Source organism: Canis lupus, chromosome 26, assembly GCF_048164855.1.
Source record: "Canis lupus baileyi chromosome 26, mCanLup2.hap1, whole genome shotgun sequence".
NCBI classification, from domain to species: Eukaryota; Metazoa; Chordata; class Mammalia; order Carnivora; family Canidae; genus Canis; species Canis lupus.
In genome coordinates, this window is record NC_132863.1 from 23,722,810 (window position 1) to 23,745,888 (window position 23,079).

Sequence of the window (23,079 nt, forward strand, 5' to 3'; positions counted from 1 at the left end):
AAGAAGAAATCTAGGCCTAGATCTAATACACCAAGCTGCATTTTACCAAGACCCCCGGGTGTGTCCTGTGCAAGTTAAAGCTTGAGGTACACTCATTCGGTAATAAATGGCAAAACTAGGCCTTGCCAATGATAATGATAATAAAAGTAATAGGAATAGCCAACAGTTATTGAGCCAAGCACTATCTTAAGTACTTGACACAGGTTATCTCATTTAGTCCTCAAGGCAACCCTGAACATGGGTACTATTATGAACCTGACTTTTCAGAAGAGGAGAGTAGAGGCACACAAAAGTCAAATAACTCCTAGATCTGCTGAGGCCAAGTCCATTGATCCTTCTACCACTGAGTTGTTCATTCATCTTTCAGGTGGGTAGTACATCCCTGCTGTCTTTGAGAGCCATTCTCTTCTGTTCGTGGGTAACTAATGTTGGATGCTGATGAAAAAGTGTCTTCAAAGAATGTTTGAAGAAATCAGGGGGAAAACCTTTGAGCTACTTTAACTGAATCTGGATGTCAGTCACTTGGCCAATAAGTCAGTAAATAGATATCCAGTTTATAAGATAAGCCACCTCTCACACTTAGCAGCCCGACACTCGAGGCCCAAACCGCTGACACGGGTAGGACCTGCAAGCTTGTACCGAGTCATTCGGCCCTACCCTGATTGTTTGTTTGTTTCTTTCTTTCTAAATTTTATTTATTTATTCAAGAGACAGGATGAGCAAGGGAGAGAGAGCACGAGCAGGGGCAGAGGGAGAGGGAGAAGCAGGCTCTCTGCTGAGCAGGAAGCCCAATGCGGGGCTCAATCTCAGGACCCCAGGACCATGACTTGAGCTGAAGGCAGATGCTTAACTTACTGAGCCCCCCAGGAACCCCCCTACACTGTTTCTTGATGGTGGTGATAACATCTGTATGGGTGAGACGAAGGCAGCCCAAGTCCCACACCACCTGCTGACTAACTGCAAAGATTCAGCTTTTTGGTGCTTCAGTTTTTCCTGTCTGCCCAATGGGCTCATTATTTTCCTTTCAACATCACCTGATCTCCCCAGAGTCTTAGAAAGATTTCTTGGTCAAAAGGTATGCCATCACAGGATGTGTGAAAAGTGGGTAGGATCTGGAGGGTTGGGGCAAGAATTTTAGTAGCAGTTCTGCCATTCACTGTGTGACCTGGGGCAAATAACTCAACCTCTCTGGCCCTTAGTTTCTGTGTATGCAAAATAAGGACCTGGGACAGCCTTCTTAGGCTCTTCCAGCCCTGCCTAGAAGACTGAACATGGAGTTGAGTGGTATTTTCTTCCTTGGTGACTTCATACTGGGCTATCACCCAGACCTTGCAGGGTGGGGCTTTTAGAGCATATTTCTTGGCAGCCAGAGATCATTGATTGCAATCAGCTCATCTTATCAGTGTCACACATCTGCACTGCAGCTCGGGATGTTCATGTTTAAGGCTCAATTAGTCATGGTGACACATTGTGTCTTCTCACTTTGTCACACTGCAGGCATTGAGCTCTTCACACACAGGCAGATCTATCTTTAGTATGCTGATTTATTTAAATCACGGTTTGCATTAGAGAGCACCAATGATCATTGTGGTGGGTGTGGTTTTATTTTTAAAGTTTTTGGCAGGATATTTGCAGCACTTGCATTTTGTCATATTTGAACACGGTGTATAAATGGAAGCAAGTTCAAGGGAACTAGAAATTGCAGTAGATTATTGGGAGTTAAAAAAAAAAAAAGATTATTGGGAGTTGAAACAGGATGCGGGCTTTTACCTAGTCTGGGGTCCTTCATATCACCTTCAGCAGTGGTTCCAGGAAGTGCTTGCTTTGGGGGCTTTTGTGTGGGAATAAAGCAAATAGAAACTAAAAGCTCATAGCAGTCTCCGGAGGTATAGTAGATTGCAGTAATTATTAGTTTATAACACATTTCAATAACCTAAGCAAAAAAACTTAGCTAGTAAATCACAAAGATTCCATTCAGGTGAGATAAAATATCAGCTCGGGTTACTTAAGACAACCGCAAGAAGATAGTTCTTGGTGGAATTAGTTACTGGTTTTGCAAGATCTGCAGTAACGAATCAGATTCTAGCCTAAGAAATATATAGCATGTTTTTCCTTATTGCTTCAGTTGCCAACGTTTTAAATTAACTAGTTAATTGTTTCCCAGCATTTTTTATTTTTAAAGATTTTATTATTTATTTATTTATTTATTTATTCATTCATTCATTCATTCATTCATTCATGAGAGACACAGAAAGAGAGAGGCAGAGACATAGGCAAAGAGAGAAGCAGGCTCCATGCAGGGAGCTCGATGTGGAACTTGATTCCGAGATTCCAGGATCACACCCTTAGCCAAAGGCAGTCAACCGCTGAGCCACGCAGGCGTCCCCCCAGCATTTTTTAATAGAATTTTTTTCCCCGATTATAAAAATAATGAATTTCTGTTGAGGAAAAATGAGGAAAGTCCTGAAAAAGATTAAATAAGATTCACTTTGGGTTCCTGGTTGGCTCAGTCAGTGGAGTGTGTGACTCTTGGGGTTGTGAGTTCGAGCCCTGTGTTGGGTGTGGAGATTACTTAAAAATAAAAACTTAAAAAAAAAAAGCTTTAAAAGATTCACTTTAAGTCCCACTACCCAGAACTAACCACCATAACATCTTACTATCCAAAGGCAAATATATCCTTAAATTATTTTTTCTCTGGGATGTATAGTTGTTACCTATTTCCCCTATTGTCATTTAGGCTAGTTTCAATATTAAATATTATAAATAATGCTACAGAGAATAACTTGATGAATATCTTTGCGTAAACCTTTATCTGCATTTCTGACAATTTCTTTGAAATAGATGATTTGTGGGGATCCCTGGGTGGCTCAGTGGTTTAGCGCCTGCCTTTGGCCCAGGGTGCGATCCTGGAATCCCAGGATCAAGTCCCGTGTCAGGCTCCCTGCATGGAGCCTGCTTCTCCCTCTGCCTGTGTCTCTGCCTCTCTCTCTCTCTCTCTCTCTATGTCTATCATGAATAAATAAAATCTTTTTTAAAAAAGAAGCTTATAAAAAAATTAAATAGATTTGTTAAAAAACTTTAATTATAAAGGCAGCCTCGTTCAATAATGTTTTTAACAAGGCAATGTCTAAATCAGGTTGCAAAAGCAGACATTATTACAATTTAGTGGGGAGGGATTACCTGTGAAAATGGTATCCTCTCTCAATTTCAGTAAACTTGTCTACTTGCAGATATATTTTTAGATAAATATACCACCCAAAGCAGACTTTTCATTTTGCATTTGGAAATGTTCATTTAACATTTCATAACCATGTTTTCATGTTACCATGTACCATTTACTACAAAGTTAATTCTCCCTGGATTGGGCATTTGTTTCCAGCTTTTTATAATCACATATAGTGCTCTAATGAACATCTCTGCTTCTTTCTCAGCCTCATAAGAGAACAATTCTAAATAAATACTTCGGGGAAAGTAAGAACTTAAAAAAGTTCTAAAGTAGAACTGTATATTTTCTTTCTTAAAATCTTACTAGGATCCTCTAAAAGTATTTTTTAAAAACTGGCTCTAGGGATCCCTGGGTGGTGCAGCGGTTTAGCGCCTGCCTTTGGCCCAGGGCGCGATCCTGGAGACCCGGGATCGAATCCCACGTCGGGCTCCCTGCATGGAGCCTGCTTCTCCCTCTGCCTATGTCTCTGCCTCTCTCTCTTTCTGTGTGACTATCATAAATAAATAAAAAATTAAAAAAAAAACTGGCTCTATTGAGGTATAATTCACATACCATAAGGATCTTCTAATAAGTTTTTTCAGTCCTCTTTGCTGCTTTTCCTTAGTCCACTTTTCTTTTTGATACAGAATTCCCAATGTGGAAGACTCAGAACATGGGCATATTTAAACCCTCCATTCCCTGAATAGGGTGTTGTTTGGTGACATTAACCAGAAGTACTGTACATACATTGTCAGGTTTGTGCACTGTATGAGCTGTGAGAGCATGCTACCATTGTGGAATGGTGATTCCACAATGGTACCAATGTGCCATCGTTTGATGGCAGTACTGGTGAACCTTTTTTTTTTTTTTTTTCCTTAAGATTTTACTTATTTGAGAGACAGAGTGAGCAGGAGCAGGGGGAGAGGCAGAAGGAGAGAGAAAGGAGAAGCAGACTCCCTGCTGAGCAGGGAAAGACTCTGGGCTTGATCTCAGGACCCAGGGATCATGACCTGAGCTGAAGGCAAACACTTAACTGACTGAGCCATCCAGGAACCCCACTGCTGGACTTTTGGAGAGGGATTTTTTTTTTCTTTAAGTATTTTACTCATCATATTACTGAAATAAATCCTGTGATTTATAGGAAATTCTGCTTCATAGACTTTGGGAACTGTTTACTATAGTTGTAGCACATTTGGCAGAGCTCCTCGAACATTAACACACACACAAATCACTAGAAATTTTGATAAAATGGGATTCTGATTTGGGGTATCTAGATGGGGTTAGATTCTGCAGAGTTAAACCAGGTGGAACAGAAGACTTTAGGTGGCACTCAAATACCACATCCTTAATTACATTGAATGGCATGGTGAGCATTATTTCCCCCCTTATTTTAATTATTTTTATTTTTTATTTTTTTTAAAAAAGTATTTATTTGACAAAGTGAGCGCTTGCACAAGTAGGCAGAGCAGTAGGCGAAGAGAAAGGGAGAAGCAGGCTCTGCACTCAACAGAGAGCCTGATATGGGGCTCTACCCCAGGACCCTGAGATTATAACCTGAACCAAAGGCAGACACTTAACCCTTAACCAACTGACCCACCCAGGCACTGACCCCTCTTTTTTTGTTTTTCAAGATTTATTCATTATTTGAGTGAGAGCCTGAGTGCAGGGGAGTGGGGAGGGGTGGAGGGAAAGGGAGAGAGAAACTCTAAGCTGACCACGCTTCAGCATGGAGCACAGAGCTCAAGCAGGGCTCTGTGTCTGGACCCTGAGATCAGGACCTGAGCTGAAACCAAGAGTTGGACTTAACCTTAGCCGATTGTGCCACCTGGCACCCTGAGCGTTATTCCCTTTTAAACTCATTTAGTTCTTCTGACTGTGTCAAGGAGAATGTTTGTTTGGTTCCTGTCTAACACTTGCTAAGCTGGCTTTCTAACCAGGGGTGATGAGACCTCAGCCCTTAGAGAAGCCACAGTATATAGCTAGAATTTAGTAACGTTGTATGTCCTTATATTTATTTTCATAGTTACCTTCTATTTACAGCAAGTGATACTGATTTTTTATTCATGAAGTGATAAGTTTCTTTTAAAAATAAATTTGGATTAAAAGAAAGATTTAAAGAAAAACCTTGAGTAAATAATAATACAGGTGGTGCATGGAGTTGGTAAAAAAAAAAAAAAAATGTGAAGAGGCAACCCAACGACTGATATCTTGGGCTGTGTGGAAAAAAGGGCCATGAACTTTGGAGCCAGGTAGACCTGGTTTCTGCGTATTTTGCCACTTATTAACTTGGTATGTCATGTTACTTCCCTCTCCCCATCTCAGGATTTTTCTCCTCTAAATTTTTCTCCTCTAAAGCACCTCCTGTGGGCCAGGCACTGTAATGCTTGTCTCTTCTGATCCTCACACAACCCCAAGCAGCAGGGTATTGGTGGTCTTCTCGTTTTACAGATGAGCAAATAGACTGAGAAAGGTGGAGGAACTTGTGCAGAGCCCCAGAGCTCAGGAGGGTAGAATTGGGATGGGGTAACTGGAAGGGCACTAAGGAGGGCACTTGATGGGATGAGCACTCAGTGTCATACTATATGTTGGCAAATTGAATTTAAATTAAAAAAAAAATGGTTTTCAATCTTAGGTGTCCCTGAATCTTTAGTCGAGACCACCTCCCTCTTTAAAATGTAGATTTTGTGCTGGCTCTCTACCCAGTTGAAAGGCAGTCTGATTAAAATGAGAAGTCATTAAGGGAAGCCTGGATGGCTCAAAAGGTTAATAAGCCTCTGACTCCTTTTTTTTTTTTTTTTAAGCCTCTGACTCTTGATTTTGTCTCAGGTCTTGATCTTAGGGTCCTGGGATCGAGCGCAGAGTCTACTTGAGATGTGTTTTCTCCTTTTCCTTCTGCTCCTCCCCTTGTTCATGTGCGCACGGCGCGCACGCTCTCTCTCATAAATAAATAAATAAATAAATAAATAAATAAATAAATAAATAAATCTTTTCTAAGATGAAAAATAAATAAATAAATATTTTTAAAAAAATGAAAAGTCATTGAGTAGAATACACCTATGTTCACTACAGCATTATTCAGAATAGCCAGGAGGTGGTAGTAGTTCAGATGTCCATGCACACACAGGTCAGTAGATTTAAAAAATGTGGCATATACATACAATAGGATATTATTTAGCCTTAAAAAACAAGGCAATCTTGTTCCATGCTACAATAGGGAGGTGGAGTGGTAGTTTCCAGGGGCTGGGGAGAGGGGGAAATGGGGAGTTTTTGTTTGATAGGTATAGAGTTTCAGTCTGGCAAGATGAAAAAGTTCTAGAGATCTGTTGCACAACAATGTGGATGTAATTGACACTACTGAACTGTACACTTAAAAATGGTTAAGAGGTACATTTTATATGAGTGTGGGTTTTTTAAAAGTAAGAAAAAAGAAAAGTAGAAAAAAGAAAAGAAAAAAAAGAAAAAAAGTAGAGAAAAGAAAAAGTAGAAAAAAGAAAAGAAAAAAAAAGCTGTTGGTCAGAAGGCATTTTTTTTTTTTCATTTTGAGAAATTTTAAGCATACATAAAAATAGAATAGTATAATGAACCATGAACCCATTACCCACCTCTAGCAGTTATCAGCACATGGCACTTCTGTTCTACCAATAACCTCCCATCCAACCCGCCCCACTCTGGTTTATTGTGATCCCAGACAGCACAGAACTTTATCTGAAAGCACTTTTATATGTATGCCTAAAAGTAGGAACTTTCTTTAAAAAAAAAACACCATCTGGGATCCCTGGGTGGCTCAGCGGTTTAGCGCCTGCCTTTGGCCCAGGGTGTGATCCTGGAGCCCTGGGATGGAGTCCCACGTTGGGCTCCCGGCATGGAGCCTGCTTCTCCCTCCTCCTGTGTCTCTGCCTCTCTCTCTTTCTATGTCTATCATAAATAAATGAATAAATAAATCTTTAAAAAAAAAAAACAAAACACCATCTTCACACCTAAAAAAAGTAATAATAATTCTTTAACGTCATCTAATATCCAGTGTTCAAATGCCGTTGGTTGTTTCATACATTTTGTAATAGTTGGTTCATATGAATCAAGTTCCAAAAAGGGCCCCAGTCAAGCACCAAGTGTTATATTTGGTTGATTTTAAGTGTCTTACATCAACAGAGTGTACATTTTTAGCAGAGAAACATCTTTGTTTCTTTCCTGGCTTAGTACATGCAATGAGAAGTCCCTGGCAGGAAGGCTTTTCCAGCTTCATAGCCTCGTGGTGGTTATGAGTGTAAGTTCTATATGTTAAGTGGGTATAGACAACAGGGTGCACTGGTATTGGGGGGATTAGTGAGACAGTGGGGAAAGGGAGCAAGATGGCACCCTCTATCAAAAAGGAACATGTATAGCTTTACACCTCTGGGAATGGATCCTGCTAACTACTCCTCCCTGTAGTTAAAGGTCTATGTTCAGGATATTCACTGTAGCATTGTTTATAGTACCAGAAGACCAGAAACCATGAAAAAATCCCTTAGTAGCAAAATAATCAAATACATTATAAATTTATTTTATTTTATTTTAAGTAAACCCTACACCACTGTGGGGCTGGAACTCTTGACCCTGAGATCAAGAGTTGCATGCTCTGCTGACTCAGCCAGTCAGGTGCCCCATCAAATATGTTATAAAGCAACTACACCATGACATCTGGGCAGCTGTTTAAAGGAGGAGGTGGTACAGAGTTTGCCTCAATGATCTATAAAGTAAGATGGAGAATGTTACATAGTATACTTCCACTTTATTTTTAAAAAGGGGGGGAAGAAAAAATGGTGGGAGAACAATACAGATACATTAATGCTTGCAAATGCATTGAGTATCTCCCCAAGGCGTAGGAAGAATATTACTTGTTTATTGTATACTTACCTGTACAGCTTGAATTGTTTTAATCTATGCATATATTGATGCAGACATATATATGTGTGTATTAAGAATAAGTTCATATGGGCAGCCTGGTGGCTCAGCGGTTTAGCACTGCCTTCAGCCCAGGGCCTAATCCTGGGAACCCAGGATCGAGTCCCGTGTCGGGCTCCCTGCATGGAGCCTGCTTCTCCCTCTGCCTGTGTCTCTCATGAATAAATAAATAAATAAATAACTCTTAAAAAAATAAAGAATAACTTCATATGTAGGTCTTTAAATAAGATAAGCCTAGATTTGAATCCTGACTGTTCTACTTAATTATTGTGAGACCTTGAGCAAAAAATTTCTCTGAACCTCCCATTCTTATTTTTAAAATAAGGCTAATACTATGGCTCCTAAAGTGATTTTGAGGATTAGATTAGGAATAAACATGAAACTCTTGCTAAACTATGAGTTGTGACTATTAAATACAACAAAACCCCAAACCTACACTGATTCTAATGAGAAGTATCCTCTAGATTTTTTTTTAAGATTTTTATTTATTTATTCACAAGAGACACAGAGAGAGAGGCAGAGAGAGAGAGAGAGAGAGAGGCAGAGACACAGGCAGAGGGAGAAGCAGGCTCCATGCAGGGAGCCTGACATGGGACTTGATCCTGGGTCTCCAGGATCACACCCTGGGCTGCAGGTGTCACTAAACCGCTGAGCCACCAGGGCTGCCTATCCTCTAGATTTGAATATATTTTTATGAATGTCTCACAATTGGATTACACCCCCCCTCAAATAAAAAGAAAAAGGATTTTTCCCTCATCTTTCCCCCCCCTCGATCAATGCTTTCTTTGTTTGCCTGTTTGGGTTATCATCCCTCGTGCCCATTTGAATTCAGGGCAGGAATTTATTTGTTCATGTTTCTTGTATGTGACCTTTGTAGGTTTCTCTCCAGATAAGTAGACTGTCTTCCTAAGATACTTAACCTGAAATCAAGGTGCTAGACATTTTTCCCCCAAAGAAAAAAAAGCTTTGGGACGCCTGGGTGGCTCAGTGGTTGAGCATCTGCCTTCGGATCAGGGTGTGATCCTGGAGTCCCGGGATCAAATTCCACATTGGGGTCCCTGCATGGAGCCTGCTCCTCCCTCTGCCTGTGTTTTTGCCTCCCTCTCTGTCTCTCTCATGAATAAATAAATAAAATCTTAAAAAAAAAATAGCTTTATTGCTGTCCTCCCACTTGATTATAAGAAACAAAATATATGCACCTATCAAAAAGGCCAGAGAAAGAAAAAAAAATCACTTGCAAGCTCACTCCCTAGATCAATGTTGTTTGCATTCTATGAGTGTTCATTACACATCTTATGCTAGGCTAAGCACTGAGCATTTATTAGTTTATGTAATCCATAGACTATTTCTTTAAGGTACGTGTTATTTTTAAAAATATTTTATTTATTTATTCATGAAAATCACACAGAGAGAGGCAGAGACCTAGGCAGAGGGAGAAGCAGGCCCCCCACAAAAAGCCCTGAGCTGAAGACAGACACTCAACTGCTAAGCCACTGAGGTGTCCCAAGATAGGTGTCATTAACTGCATTTTATGTAAGAAACTATGAATTATGTAACTTTCTCAAGATTTTGTAGCTAAGGGATCCCTGGGTGGCGCAGCGGTTTAACGCCTGCCTTTGGCCCAGGGCGCGATCCTGGAGACCCGGGATCGAATCCCACGTCGGGCTCCCGGTGCATGGAGCCTGCTTCTCCCTCTGCCTGTGTCTCTGCCTCTCTCTCTCTCTCTCTCTGTGTGCCTATCATAAATAAATAAAAAATAAAAAAAATTAAAAAAAAAGATTTTGTAGCTAAGTGGCAGTGCAGAAATTCAAACCGTCTTGTTGAACACTAAAGTTCATGCTTTTAACCCTGACTTTACACTCTTTACTCCACATCTTTCTCTGCACATGTGCATGTCCACATGTAAACATAAATCACATCATAATAACTCTTCTGTTTGGTAGTCTGCTTTTTTTCACTCAGCAAAATGTCATGAACATCTTCCTATAAGTAAATACCTAGAGGTGTATTGTCATTTTAGTGATTGCATAATTTCCCACTGTAGAGATGTATCTTAACCAATCCTTTATTGATGAGTATTTAGGTGGTTAGAGATGGTACTGTAAATCATTATAGACATATATGTACATCTTGCACATATATTCGGTTATTGATATCCTTAAAATAATTCTAAAAAATGGGAGTGGCTGTTTCCAGGGATTATAACATTTTGAGTATTACATTTCAATGGATTGATCAAGATATTGATTACTCAATTCTTCTCAAATAGTCTATGCCAGTTTGAGAAGCTACGGCTCTCATATGTACCATATGTATATATGTACCATAAGGGACAGTTTACAGGATTTTAGACAGTTTGCACAACTGTCTGGCTATAAACATTGCCTGTAATAACAACAGACTATATTTAATTAGTCTAGTATTTTGACATCTTTGCTTTAAATGCTTTTAGGGCTGAGGCTACCTAACAGGCCACAATGACATTAGAATGTTAAAGATGCCATTACCATCGACCTCATGGAAGCTCTTTTATGACACTTAACCATAAAGTTGAGATAAGTACTTTTACTTCTAGGGCCCTTTGTTCATCAAGTAAAACATTTTTTCCTTTTTTTTTTTTTTTAAAGTTACTTATTTATTTTTATAAGTAATCTCTACACCCAGTGTGGGGCTCAGACTCATGATCCCGAGATCAAGAGTCACACGCTCCGACTGAGCCAGCCAGGCATCCCAAAGCATTTTTATTACCTTATATTTATGGTGATCCGTGAAACTAGATAGATGAAAAGAAGAAAAGGATGAATTTTAACATCTGGATATTAGTTTACTAATTAATTTCACAAGATTTTTCCATTTCATTTTCCCCCTAATTTTATTTTTCTGATCACACAATATATTCCCACGACTTAAAACTCAAGAGGTCCAAGGGGTATACATGCAAAGTCTCCCTCCTACTCTTGGCCCTCACCAGACAGCTCTTTCCCTACAGGCAACTGGTATTGGTATCTGGCTCATGAATATCCCTTCAAATATATTTTATGCATATATGAGCAAATATAGAAGTGTTCCCTCAACACAAATCTATGTCCTTTTTAAAGTTCTGCAGGGCAATGATGTTATTTTTCAAAAGGAGATGAATAATCTTGCTTTAAAAATTATGTAACTCACATTTTGATAACTGGCCATTATGGGAACAAGAGGCCTAGAATTGGACTTGCTCTCTAGGGGTAGTTCAGGGATTGCAAATAAGGAGTCATAGTACTTCAACCCAATTAGCGGCCATTGTGAGAGAGTGGTGTTGATGGTGATGAGGTGGATACACAGTAGAAGCAGCTGCTTCCCCTGAGAGAAACTTGCACAGGGAGTTGTTTTGGGCTAGTTAATAGGGAGTTGCTTTATCTTCTTGCCTGAGAGTTGCAGTGTTTTTTCAGATGGCCCATGTGATCTGTGGCTTTAGCTGCCTTCCAGATACTCTGAGTCCTTGAACTTCAGGCCAGGCGGTTGGCAGGTGGTTGCCTGGTATGATCTTAGAGGACACTGTGTTGGAATGCATTGATTAAAGATGCATTAGTATGCACTCTGCGCCTGCAGATTGCTCCTCCTTGCAGGGGTGTTTCTGGTGAATTGCCAGACCTTTATTTTTTCCCATTTGAAGATACCACATGCTCATGAAAGAATATTTGGAAAATACAGGATTGTTGAGGAAGCAGGGGAAATCACCTATAGTCCCATCATCCAAAATGGACCACTGTTGATGTTTTCATGTGTCTTATTTTTAGAAAATTGTGATTGTATGCATTCAACTTTGTAAACTGCTTTATGATAAGCATTTTCCATGTCATTATAGAACCTTGGTAAATGTCATTTAAAAAGATGGGCTAGGGCAGCCCTGGTGGCTCAGCGGTTTAGCGCCGCCTTCAGTCCAGGGTGTGATCCTGGAGACCCTGGATCAAGTCCCACGTCGGGCTCCCTGCATGGAGCCTGCTTCTCCCTCTGCCTCTCTCTCTCTCTGTCTCTCTCTCTCTGTGTCTCTATGAATAAATAAATAAAATCTTAAAAAAAAATAAAAAGATGGGCTAGCATGGCGAGCCTTTCTAATCAGATCATATGTACATGAATTTGGTTATAGATAGAGATGCCTATAGGAGCCAGGCAGGAAGTACAAATGGGCAAAGCATGCCAGGAGTGAGACAGTAGGGAGCAGGTTTGGGGAGGATTGGAGAGGTCAGGTCCTCCAAAGAGGCAGCTGTTTCTCAGCTCCCGTTGCTGCCAGTTAGGGCATGGGCCAGCGGTTGTCAGATATTACCATTCTTTAAGAAAAGCAAAAAACTTTGTTTCTTAAAATGTAAAATTGGGCAGCCCTGGTGGCTCAGCGATTTAGCGCCTGCCTTTAGCCCAGGGTGTGATCCGAGACCTGGGATCGAGTCCCACATTGGGCTCCCTGCATGGAGCCTGCTTCTCCCTCTGCCTGTGTTTCTGCCTCTCTCTCTCTGTCTCTGTGTGCGTGTGTCTCTAATAAATAAATAAATAAATAAATAAAATCTTTAAAAAAAATAAATAAAATGTAAAATTGGTAGGTTTTTGTTTTTGAGAAAATTTTGAACATTCAGAGAATATGAGAAACAATCAGAATTGACAGCTGTTTACATTTTCTCTTACTTTCTTCAAACCTCTTTTCCCTGTTTTTGTTTTGTTTTGTTTTTTAAGTATACTTTACTCCCAATGTGGGGTTCAAACTCGCAATTGTGAGATTAAGAGCTGCATGCTCCACCAACTAAGCCAGCCAGGTGTACCTCCCTGTTTGTTTGCTTTTTTTTTTTTTAAATAGAAATGATAAAATATTACAGATAAAAGTGAAATATCCTTCCCATTTTTTTAAAAAGATTTTATTTATTCATAAGAGACACAGAAAAAAAAAATAAGAGACACAGAGAGAGAGGCAGAGACACAGACAGAGGGAGAAGCAGGCTCCATGAAGAGAGCCCAACATGGAACTCCATCCCAGGTCTCCAGGATTACGCCCTGGGCCAAAGGCAGGCGCCAACCTGCTGAGCCACCTGGGCTGCCTAATCCTTCCCATTTTTAATCCCATTCTCCACCTCTCCCTCTCCCCAGTTTGGGCAGCTGCTATCATAAGTTGTTTTGTATCTTTCTATCCCATTTTTTAATACTTACATATAAGTAAATGCAACTCCACGGGCACCATATTTATAAATTTTTAATCATAATTATCACTCTGCACTTGCTTTTTCATTCAGCCTGTTTATTTATCCATGTAAATATATATGTCTAATTCAAAGTTGGCAGACTTTTTCTATAAAAGATTAGGCAGTAAATATTTTAGGTTTTGTGAGCCAGACTGTCTCTGTTACAGCTACTCAACTCTGCCATTTTATAACTAGTGCAGCCATAGATAATATGTAATATGTAAACAAAGGGGTATGACTATGTTCCAATAAAATTATATTTACAAAAACAGACTGTGGGCTGCATTTGGCCCATGGGCTATAGTTTGCTGACCCCTGCTCTAATTTATTCCTTTTACCTACTGAATTGTATAGTGTCTATGATATGATTTTGCCATATGTTATCTTTCAATTCCCCTGCAAATAGATTTTTAAATTTTTTTAAAGATTTATTTATTCATTAGAGATGGAGAGACACAGAGGCAGAGGGAGAAGCAGGCTCCATGCAGGGACCCGATGTGGGACTCAATCCCGAGGCTCTGGGATCACGCCCTGAGCCGAAGGCAGACGCTCAATCGCTGAGCCACCCAGGCATCCCTGAAAATAGATATTTAGGTTGTTTCCAGTTTTTCTATTTTAACATGCTGCTGGAAGCATCCTTGTCCATGTTTCCTTGTGTACAGCGTGAAGGTTTTTCACTAAGACATACATGTAAATACAAGTGGAATTTCTGAGCTTTTTTTTTTAAAGATTTTATTTATTTAGTCATGAGAGACACAGGGAGAGAGAGACAGAGGCAGAGACACAGGCAGAGGGAGAAGCAGGCTCCATGCAGGAAGCCTGACGTGGGACTCCATCCCGGGTCTCCAGGATCACAACCTGGGCTGAAGGCAGTGCTAAACTGCTGAGCCACCTGGGCTGCTCTGAGATTTTTTTTTTTTTTTTAAACAAATAAAATGGTCCAAATAAAATATTTCAGGTAGAATGTGATGAGTTTGTGACTTCTGTCCCAGAATTTTTATAGGAAGCCAATAGTTAGTAAGAATCCAATCCACACCTGGTTCTAGAATTTGAGGTAAGACTCCGTGACAACTAGCAAAGGTAAAGGTGCATTAATCCAAATATAAGAGCTGGAGAATGATCTGGAAGAGTGTCATTGCCATGAGAAATGTGTAACTGATTTCCTCAGTGGACAAAAGAGGTGAAGTTGGGGAGAAACTCGGTTTTTCATGTGTAGTGGTCAAACAGTGGTTGTTGGAATGACAGGTTCTAACAGAAAAGGTATTCAGGATGAAGGTGACGAGCTGCTGACCTGTGGTTGCTTTTTTCCTGGCAATACTGTGAGTTCCTTTAAAGATTTATCACTGTAATTAGACCCGCTAGAAGGAGAGTAAGGAAGGTAATAAAGTAAAGAAAGAGTGTCAGGGCATCCTTCCAAGAAAACCCTCTCCTTTGAGGAGGACCCAGAGCAAGTTTTTAAGCCCTGGTGGCAGGAAATTAAATTAGCCCATCTTCCTGAAGCACTACGTCAATAATACATGACTAGTGCAGTGGAGCTCAGTGAGCTCTGAAAAGAAATGGTGTTCTGTGTTCTGAGTTGAGATTTAATTAAGGGGACGCAGGCTTTGGGAATTCTTTCTTTTTAAAACATTTTAAACATGATTGTAGGTCATTATCATTCCTTTGTTTTTATCGTTTTGGAGAGCTCAAAAAACATACGGTGCCCTAACACAAGCAGCTGAATGTCAAGGTCACCCTGCTGCAGGTTTTTTTTTTTTTAAACAAGCTTGGGGCCTCATTGTTTTGATAGGTAAAAACTGCCTCTTCAGGGGTGTGCAATGCAGAAAAATTGGTCTCTCCACTGACACATTCTCCACTTAACCCCCTCACATTTCTTTCTTTTTTTTTCTTTTAAGTTTTATTTATTTAAGTAATCTCCACCCAAAGTGGGGCTCAAATTCATGACCCTGAGATCAAGAGTTGCAGACTCTACCAGCTGAGCCAGCCAAGCATCCCCTCATTCCCACCCCTTATGTTTCTTACACTGGGTCTAGGACTTTGTGTAAACCATCCCATGCGCAACAGCAGAGGCCTCCCCACAGGAGGCTCAGGGGGCTGGGGTTTGAGCCTGGCACCTGGACAGCTTTTGCAGGTCTCTGCTGACATGGAGGTAGAGATAGGCAAGGGATCGACTGCAGTGGTAGCCTGGGGACCATTGCCCCAGAAAAGAAAGGGAGACACAGTAAACAGACTGGCCATTCTAACATCTCGTTCTTTCTTATCATTAGTTAAAATTGTAATAGCATGTTGAAGGTGAGGAATGAGGGACTCTCTTTTACATGGTTGTCCTTAAATGGCTTGAGCTTCACTTCTAATTGAACACTGATTAGGTATTTGGGTCTCAGTTTAATCGATTTTTTTTAGGATGACAACTACAAACTGAACAAGAGAATAAAAGGACTCACCAATAATCTGGAATGACCCTTTGGCAAGGGTTTTGGATGAATCTGTATCAGTTCATTTTAATCCAGCTTTATATTAGTTCATAAAGTATCTCCACCTTTGTAAGTACCTCTGAGTCTCACAATCATCCATAAGGAAGGAGAATTATCCCTGTTTTACCAATTTTACAGAAAATGGGTTCCAGGAGGGTTAGAGGTCTTCTAGCTCTTTATTCTATATATTTTTTTTTTAAAGATGGGTCTTTTTTTTTTTTTTTTAAGATTTTTATTTATAGACACACAGAGAGAGGCAGAGACACAGGCAGAGGGAGAGGGAGAAGCAGGCTCCATGCAGGGAGCCCGATGTGGGACTCGATCCCGGGTCTCCAGGATCTGCAGGCGGCGCCAAACCGCTGCACCACCGGGGCTGCCCTAGCTCTTTATTCTAGACATTATTTTATTACCTATAACAACTAGAGAAGTATAGAAAGTAACTTTTCATGTGTCCATGTGCTTAGCAGCAGCAGGATTTTTAATAAAAGCTTAATGGGGGAATATATTGACTATTTTTATTATCTACAGCACAAAAGCCATAGACTGGCCTATCACTGCCTCTCATTCTCCCATTCCTTTGTTGGCAGGGAATAGGTCACCCTCACAACTAAAAAGAAATTGTTAAAAATAAATAAATAAATAAATAAATAAATAAATAAATAAATAAATAAATAAATAAATAGATAGAAATTGTTAGCACTGTCCTGAGTGTTTATTAAAATTACAAATGCAGGGATCCCTGGGTGGCGCAGCGGTTTAGTGCCTGCCTTTGGCCCAGGGCGCGATCCTGGAGACCCGGGATCGAATCCCACGTCAGGCTCCCGGTGCATGGAGCCTGCTTCTCCCTCTGCCTGTGTCTCTACCTCTCTCTCTCTCTCTGTGACTATCATAAATAAAAAATTTAAAAAAAAAATTACAAATGCATCTATCCTGTGAACCAGCAGTTGTACATTTAGAAATTTATCTTATAGGTATATTTTCCCACATGTGAAAGGATGCGGACCTAGTTTTTTTCACAGTAAAATATCAGAAACAGCTTAAGTGCTAAGATTGTGATTAAATTGTGACACTTCCATGCAATGGAATATTTTGCTGCTGTCAAAGAATAAGGTAGCTATATATTTATTGAGGAAACAAATTCCAAGATATGTTGTCTAGTGAGGAAAAGCAATATGCAGGACACTGTGTTATTACTGAGTATAACATTCTATGCTTGTGTTAAAAAGGAGGAGGTAAGTATGTATTAGTACGTATTTGCTTGCTATGCGTGAACTAGCTCAGGAAGATTAAAAATCTAATAATGCTTGCCTCGTGGACAGGGACCTGAGTGGCTAGAGAAGGAGAGGGACTTTTCACTAAAGAGGTCACTGAATTGAGAAGCAGGCAAATTATTTGTTAAAAAACAAAAAATGCCCCACACTGAGGGTTTTAGGAATTTGGGGTCCTCATATGTACCTCTTCTTCACTCTGATCTGCTTGCTTGCTACCCCTTCCCAAAGGACCCATTTAATCATCCTTTCTTCTGCTCCCTGAGTTTTCCAGCACCAAATGAAGTTATCATTTTTGTTTTTACTTAAAAAATTTTTTCTTTTAAAGATTTATTTGTTTATTTTAGGGGTGGGGGAGGACAGAAGGAGAGGAGAGAGATTCTCCAGCAGACTCCGTGCTTAGCACAGAGAGCCCCACATGAGGCTTGATCTCACAACCCTGAGATTACTACCTGAGCTGAAATAAAGAGTCAGTTGCTTAAGACCAACAGCCACACAGGCGCCTCTACTTAAAAAAAAAAAAAAAAAAAAAGGAACACCTATTTTCTTTCTTTCTTTCTTTCTTTCTCCTTTTTTTTTTTTTTTTTTTTTTTTTAGATTTTATTTATTCATGAGACACAGAGAGAGGAGGCAGAGACACAGGCAGAGAGAGAAGCGGGCTCCATGCAGGCAGCCTGACATGGGACTCGATCTGGGGACTCCAGGATCATGCTCTGAGCCAAAGGCAGATGCTCAACCACTGAGCCACCCAGGCGTTCCTAACACCTATTTCTTATTTGAATTCAAGTTGTATTCAATTTGTTGGTTGCATAGGTGCTTTCTGTGTAATGTATTACACCACGTCCTCAATTATTTGCATACATTTTGCACAAGCCATAGTTTATGATTTTAGAATGGAAGAGTCTTGTTGGCACAAGATAGGAAATCCAGACAGTACAAATGAGTGTACTGTGACATTTTCTCTCTCTTGACCTGAGAATCCTCTAGGCCCACAGTTTCCCTGCTGAGACTGCCACTGGTACCACTTTTATATGCATACTTCTAATAATATTGTTTTGCATATCAAACATAAACGTATATGCATATATTCCCCAGCTTACGCACCATGCTTTTTTTTTTTTTTTAATTCTGAGCTTTGGCTTCACCAGCTTTTTTTTTTTTTTTAAAGATTTTATTTATTTATTCATAGAGACACAGAGAGAGAGAGAGGCAGAAACACAGGCAGAGGGAGAAGCAGGCTTCATACAGGGAACCCGATGCGGGACTCGATCCCGGGTCTCCAGGATCACACCCTGGGCTGCAGGCGGCGCTAAACTGCTGCGCCACCGGGGCTGCCCCACGCACCATGTTAACAGTACTATACACCCTGTTCCTCATCTACTTTTTTCATGTAGCAGTATATCTTAATATAGGGTTACATTTATTTATTTTTATTTTTTAAAAGATTTCAGAGAGCGCGCAAGCATGTGAGTACAAGCAGAGGGAGTGGCAGGCAGAGGCAGAGGGAGAAGCAGGCTCCTTGCAAAGCAGAGAGCCAGACTCGGGGCTCAATCCCAGAACCCTGGGATCATGACCTGAGCCTAAGGCAGATGCTTCGCTGACTGAGCCACCCAGGCACCCTGAGGGTTACAATTAGACTAGCAAGCACATTCTTTTCAGTAAATGCACAGGATTCCACTATGTATGTGTTTTTACATATATATTTAATTTATTCAGTCAAGCCCCTCTTGATGGGAATTGGGGTGGTCCACAGTCTGTTGCTACCACAAATGATGCCACACAAGTATCCTTCTATCTGTTGGATAAATTCTTAGAAATACAAATGCTACATCAAAAGGTATTGCTAGATAGTTCCACATTGCTCCCTGAAGAGGTTGTAGTAGTTCAACAGGACATAAGGCTATCCAGGCTTTTACAAGATTTCTAGCTGCTGCAACCTGGAATCTAAGATAAAGTATCAGTCAAAGGGAGGACAAGCTCGTTTACACTACTGGTGGACTAAAGTTTTTACTTTTCCCACTGAAGCTCATTAAGATCCTGTGAAGAAATACAGTGTGTATTACAGTAAATGTAGCTGTCAGAAGGTTAGCAAGATGAAGGTGACAGTCCTCAGTAACAACTGTACTGTCCTTACTTACTTTTGCTTTTTTTTTTTTAGGACCTTAGCATCCTGAGACATTTTGGATTCTTAGCCCTCAAGGTTGACCCGGTCAGAGTTCATCATGTCAAAGTTAAAAAGCTCAGAGTCAGTCAGGGTGGTGGTTCGCTGTCGGCCCATGAATGGCAAGGAAAAGGCTGCTTCATATGATAAGGTGGTGGATGTGGATGTGAAGCTGGGGCAGGTGTCAGTGAAGAACCCCAAAGGAGTGGCCCATGAAATGCCCAAGACCTTCACCTTTGATGCAGTGTATGACTGGAATGCCAAGCAGTTTGAACTCTATGATGAGACGTTCCGACCACTTGTGGACTCTGTCCTGCAGGGTTTCAATGGGACGATTTTTGCCTATGGACAAACTGGGACTGGGAAAACCTACACGATGGAAGGAGTCCGTGGTGACCCTGAGAAAAGAGGAGTTATCCCTAACTCATTTGACCACATCTTCACCCATATCTCTCGATCCCAGAATCAACAGTACCTTGTCAGGGCTTCTTACTTAGAGATCTACCAGGAAGAGATCCGAGATCTGCTCTCAAAGGATCAGACCAAAAGGCTTGAGCTCAAAGAGAGGCCTGACACTGGAGTGTATGTGAAAGACCTGTCCTCCTTTGTCACCAAGAGTGTGAAGGAAATAGAACATGTGATGAACGTGGGGAACCAGAACCGCTCGGTTGGTGCTACCAACATGAACGAGCACAGCTCACGCTCTCATGCAATTTTTGTGATCACCATTGAGTGCAGTGAGGTGGGCCTTGATGGAGAAAATCATATCCGTGTAGGGAAATTGAACCTTGTGGATCTCGCTGGCAGCGAACGGCAAGCCAAGACTGGTGCACAAGGAGAGAGACTCAAGGAAGCGACCAAGATCAATCTGTCCCTCTCAGCCTTAGGTAATGTCATCTCTGCCCTGGTGGATGGGAAAAGCACTCACATTCCTTATCGGGACTCAAAGCTGACCAGGCTCCTCCAAGATTCTCTTGGTGGCAATGCTAAAACTGTGATGGTAGCCAACGTGGGACCTGCCTCGTACAATGTAGAAGAGACTCTGACCACTCTGAGATATGCCAACCGTGCCAAAAACATTAAGAACAAGCCAAGGGTCAATGAGGACCCAAAAGATGCCCTCCTTCGAGAATTCCAGGAAGAGATTGCTCGGCTCAAGGCCCAGCTGGAAAAACGGTCCATTGGCAGGAGGGAAGAGGCGAGAGAAGCGGAGGGAAGTGGTGGCAGTGGTGGGGGCGGGGAGGAGGAGGAGGAGGAGGGAGAAGAGGGTGAGGAGGAAGGGGATGATAAGGATGATTACTGGCGGGAACAGCAAGAAAAACTGGAGATTGAGAAGCGGGCCATTGTAGAGGACCCACAGCTTGGTTGCAGAGGAGAAGATGAGGCTGCTGAAGGAGAAGGAGAAGAAGATGGAGGACCTGCGGCGGGAGAAGGATGCTGCTGAGATGCTGGGTGCCAAAATCAAGGTACCAAACCCTTCCCAGGCCCTTTCTTTTGGTGCTTTCTGTTTTATCAAAAAAATGGCACGAGGATGATGTTCCTTTCAAGTATTACATTCCCCAACAGCTCCATGGGGTCCAGTGTCCAGTAAACATTTGTCAAGTTGACATAAAAATCATTTCTTCAAGTTTATACTGAACCTGTAGGAGGAATAATGTTTACCTACAGGCAAGGTGTAAAAAGCAGCAACAACACCGACGCCCATGGGTCCCCCAGCCAGTGTGAGAAGTATGATGTAATCCATATCTTAATAAGCTCTTTGTGCCTCCCTCCCCCACAGGGTAGCCCTTGTTTTGGATTTGATGCTTATTGTTTCCTGACTTTTCTTTATAGTTTTTTCATATATGTCTATGTCTCTAGAAAAAGACAGTTTTCATTTCACATCATTTTGTACCTCTTTATAAATGGAATCTCACCTGCTGCGGTTTGCTTGATCAACTTTATGTAATGAGATTTGTCCATATTGATGCTTGTTGCTGTGACTCATTCATTATTACTGCTCTGAGAAGTGTGTGGTATTCCATTCTCCTCATAGTGGGTTATTTCCATTTTTTTGTTATGGGTGTTTTAGTGCTTGGCTCCAAGAGAACATATATATGAGCAAGAATTTCTTACCTGGTGCCATTAGGTCCTTGGGTACATGCAGCCCAATTTTATTAGATAATCAAAAGTTGTTTTTGGCCATGTGAATTGAAGCTTCTACACAGTGTGAACTCTGATTGCTCCTTGTCCTTAACCACCACTTGTGACTTACCGCCTTAATTTTCTTTCTTTCTTTCTTTCTTTCTTTCTTTCTTTCTTTCTTTCTTTCTTCTTTTTCTTCTTTCTTTCTTTCCTTCCTTCCTTCCTTCCTTCCTTCCTTCCTTCCTTCCTTCCTTCCTTCCTTTCTTCTTCTTTCTTTCTTTCTTTCTTCCTTCCTTCCTTCCTTCCTTCCTTCCTTCCTTCCTTCCTTCCTCTTTCTTCCTTCCTTCCTTTCTTTCTTTCTTCTTTCTTTCTTTCTTTCTTTCTTTCTTTCTTTCTTTCTTTCTTTCTCTTTCTTTTCTTGATTTTATTTATTTATTTGAGAGACAGAGACAGCAGCAGAGAGCACAAGTGGGAAGAGAGGGAGAAGCAGGCTCCCCGCTGAGCAGGGAGCTCACTGTGGGACTCAATCCCATGACCCAAGCTGAAGGCAGACACTTAACTGACTGAGCCCCCCAGGTGCCCTTGCCTTAATTTTCCTATGTCTGATGTATATAAAATGGCATCTCATGTTGAGGTTTTGTGCATGTCTGTTTGAACTCACCACCCTGAGATCAAGACCTGAGTTTGAGATCGAGAGTCAGATGGCTTAACTGACTGAGCCATCCAGGCATCCCTCATTGTGATTCTAATATGCAGTGCCCCAACCATACAAGATACAGAACAATTCCATCACCCCCCAAATGCTCCTTTATAGTCAACCCCCTCCCTCAACTTCCAACCCCTGTGAGACAGTGGCTGACTAACATTCTAGAGTGTGGAGACTCCTGTATATTTTCCTTCTGGTGCCAGTATGCTATTCTATCAGGTGTCTGGACTCGGGGCTGCCACAGGGCTTTACTGGCAGAGGAGAGGACAGAGCTAGCCCTGGAAATCTGAGGATGACTGCTGCCTGACCACAAGCCAGAACGGCTCTGAGGTTTTGGGTTATTTCCTAGTGAATTTATATGAACTCTGATTTCAACTCTCAAATGTATCCTTGTTTATTAATTTAAAAATGACCAGTGAGTTCTTTGTTGCCTCCCCTTTCCCCACTGTATGAAGCTGTCCTTTATCTGTGACTCCATAGTAGCTCTTTTCACAGAGCCAGTTTCTATATTACTTCAGAGGCAGGAGTCCTTTCCAGAGCTTTAAAGACCTGATGTGAAAATGGAGTCCTATACAACACAATTAGGAGATCACTTTGTTCCAGCGAGGGGCTTATTGTGGAATTCCTTAATGTCAGATGCCACTTCCTCCCCTCCTTATTTCTGCACTTGAAGTGTAATGGGTATGCCCATGTTTGATGCACATGCTGCTTTTTAGGATCATGTCTGTTATTCAAGCCCAGGAATACCCAGACTCTTTAAACAAACTGGGTTATTTGGGCAATTCTTGGAGGACAAGTGGGGCAGGACTCAGTATTACCTCAAGGTTACTGAATCTCTTAAGACATTTTTGTTTATGGGAAAATGATATTACTTCTGTTTCTCGAAATCTCTGGATGCTGTAAAATCATAGGACAAAAGTATTTTAGAGCTGGAAGGAGTGTGTGTGGGGGGGTGAGGGCAGTTAGTAATCCAGTCCAACCACATCATTTTGA

At 41.1% G+C, this 23,079-nt stretch overlaps 1 protein-coding gene across 1 annotated transcript in view; it reads left to right on the top strand.

The window, feature by feature from the left end:
- Positions 1-217: 217 nt before the first annotated feature.
- Positions 218-23,079, top strand: part of KIF3B (kinesin family member 3B) — a 39,623-nt gene continuing 16,761 nt past the window's right edge. The window contains 3 exon segments of the mRNA XM_072800528.1: positions 218-367; positions 19,254-20,610; positions 20,612-20,722. Of these exon segments, the coding sequence (XP_072656629.1) occupies positions 19,318-20,610; positions 20,612-20,722 (1,404 nt within the window). The 5' untranslated portion in view covers positions 218-367; positions 19,254-19,317.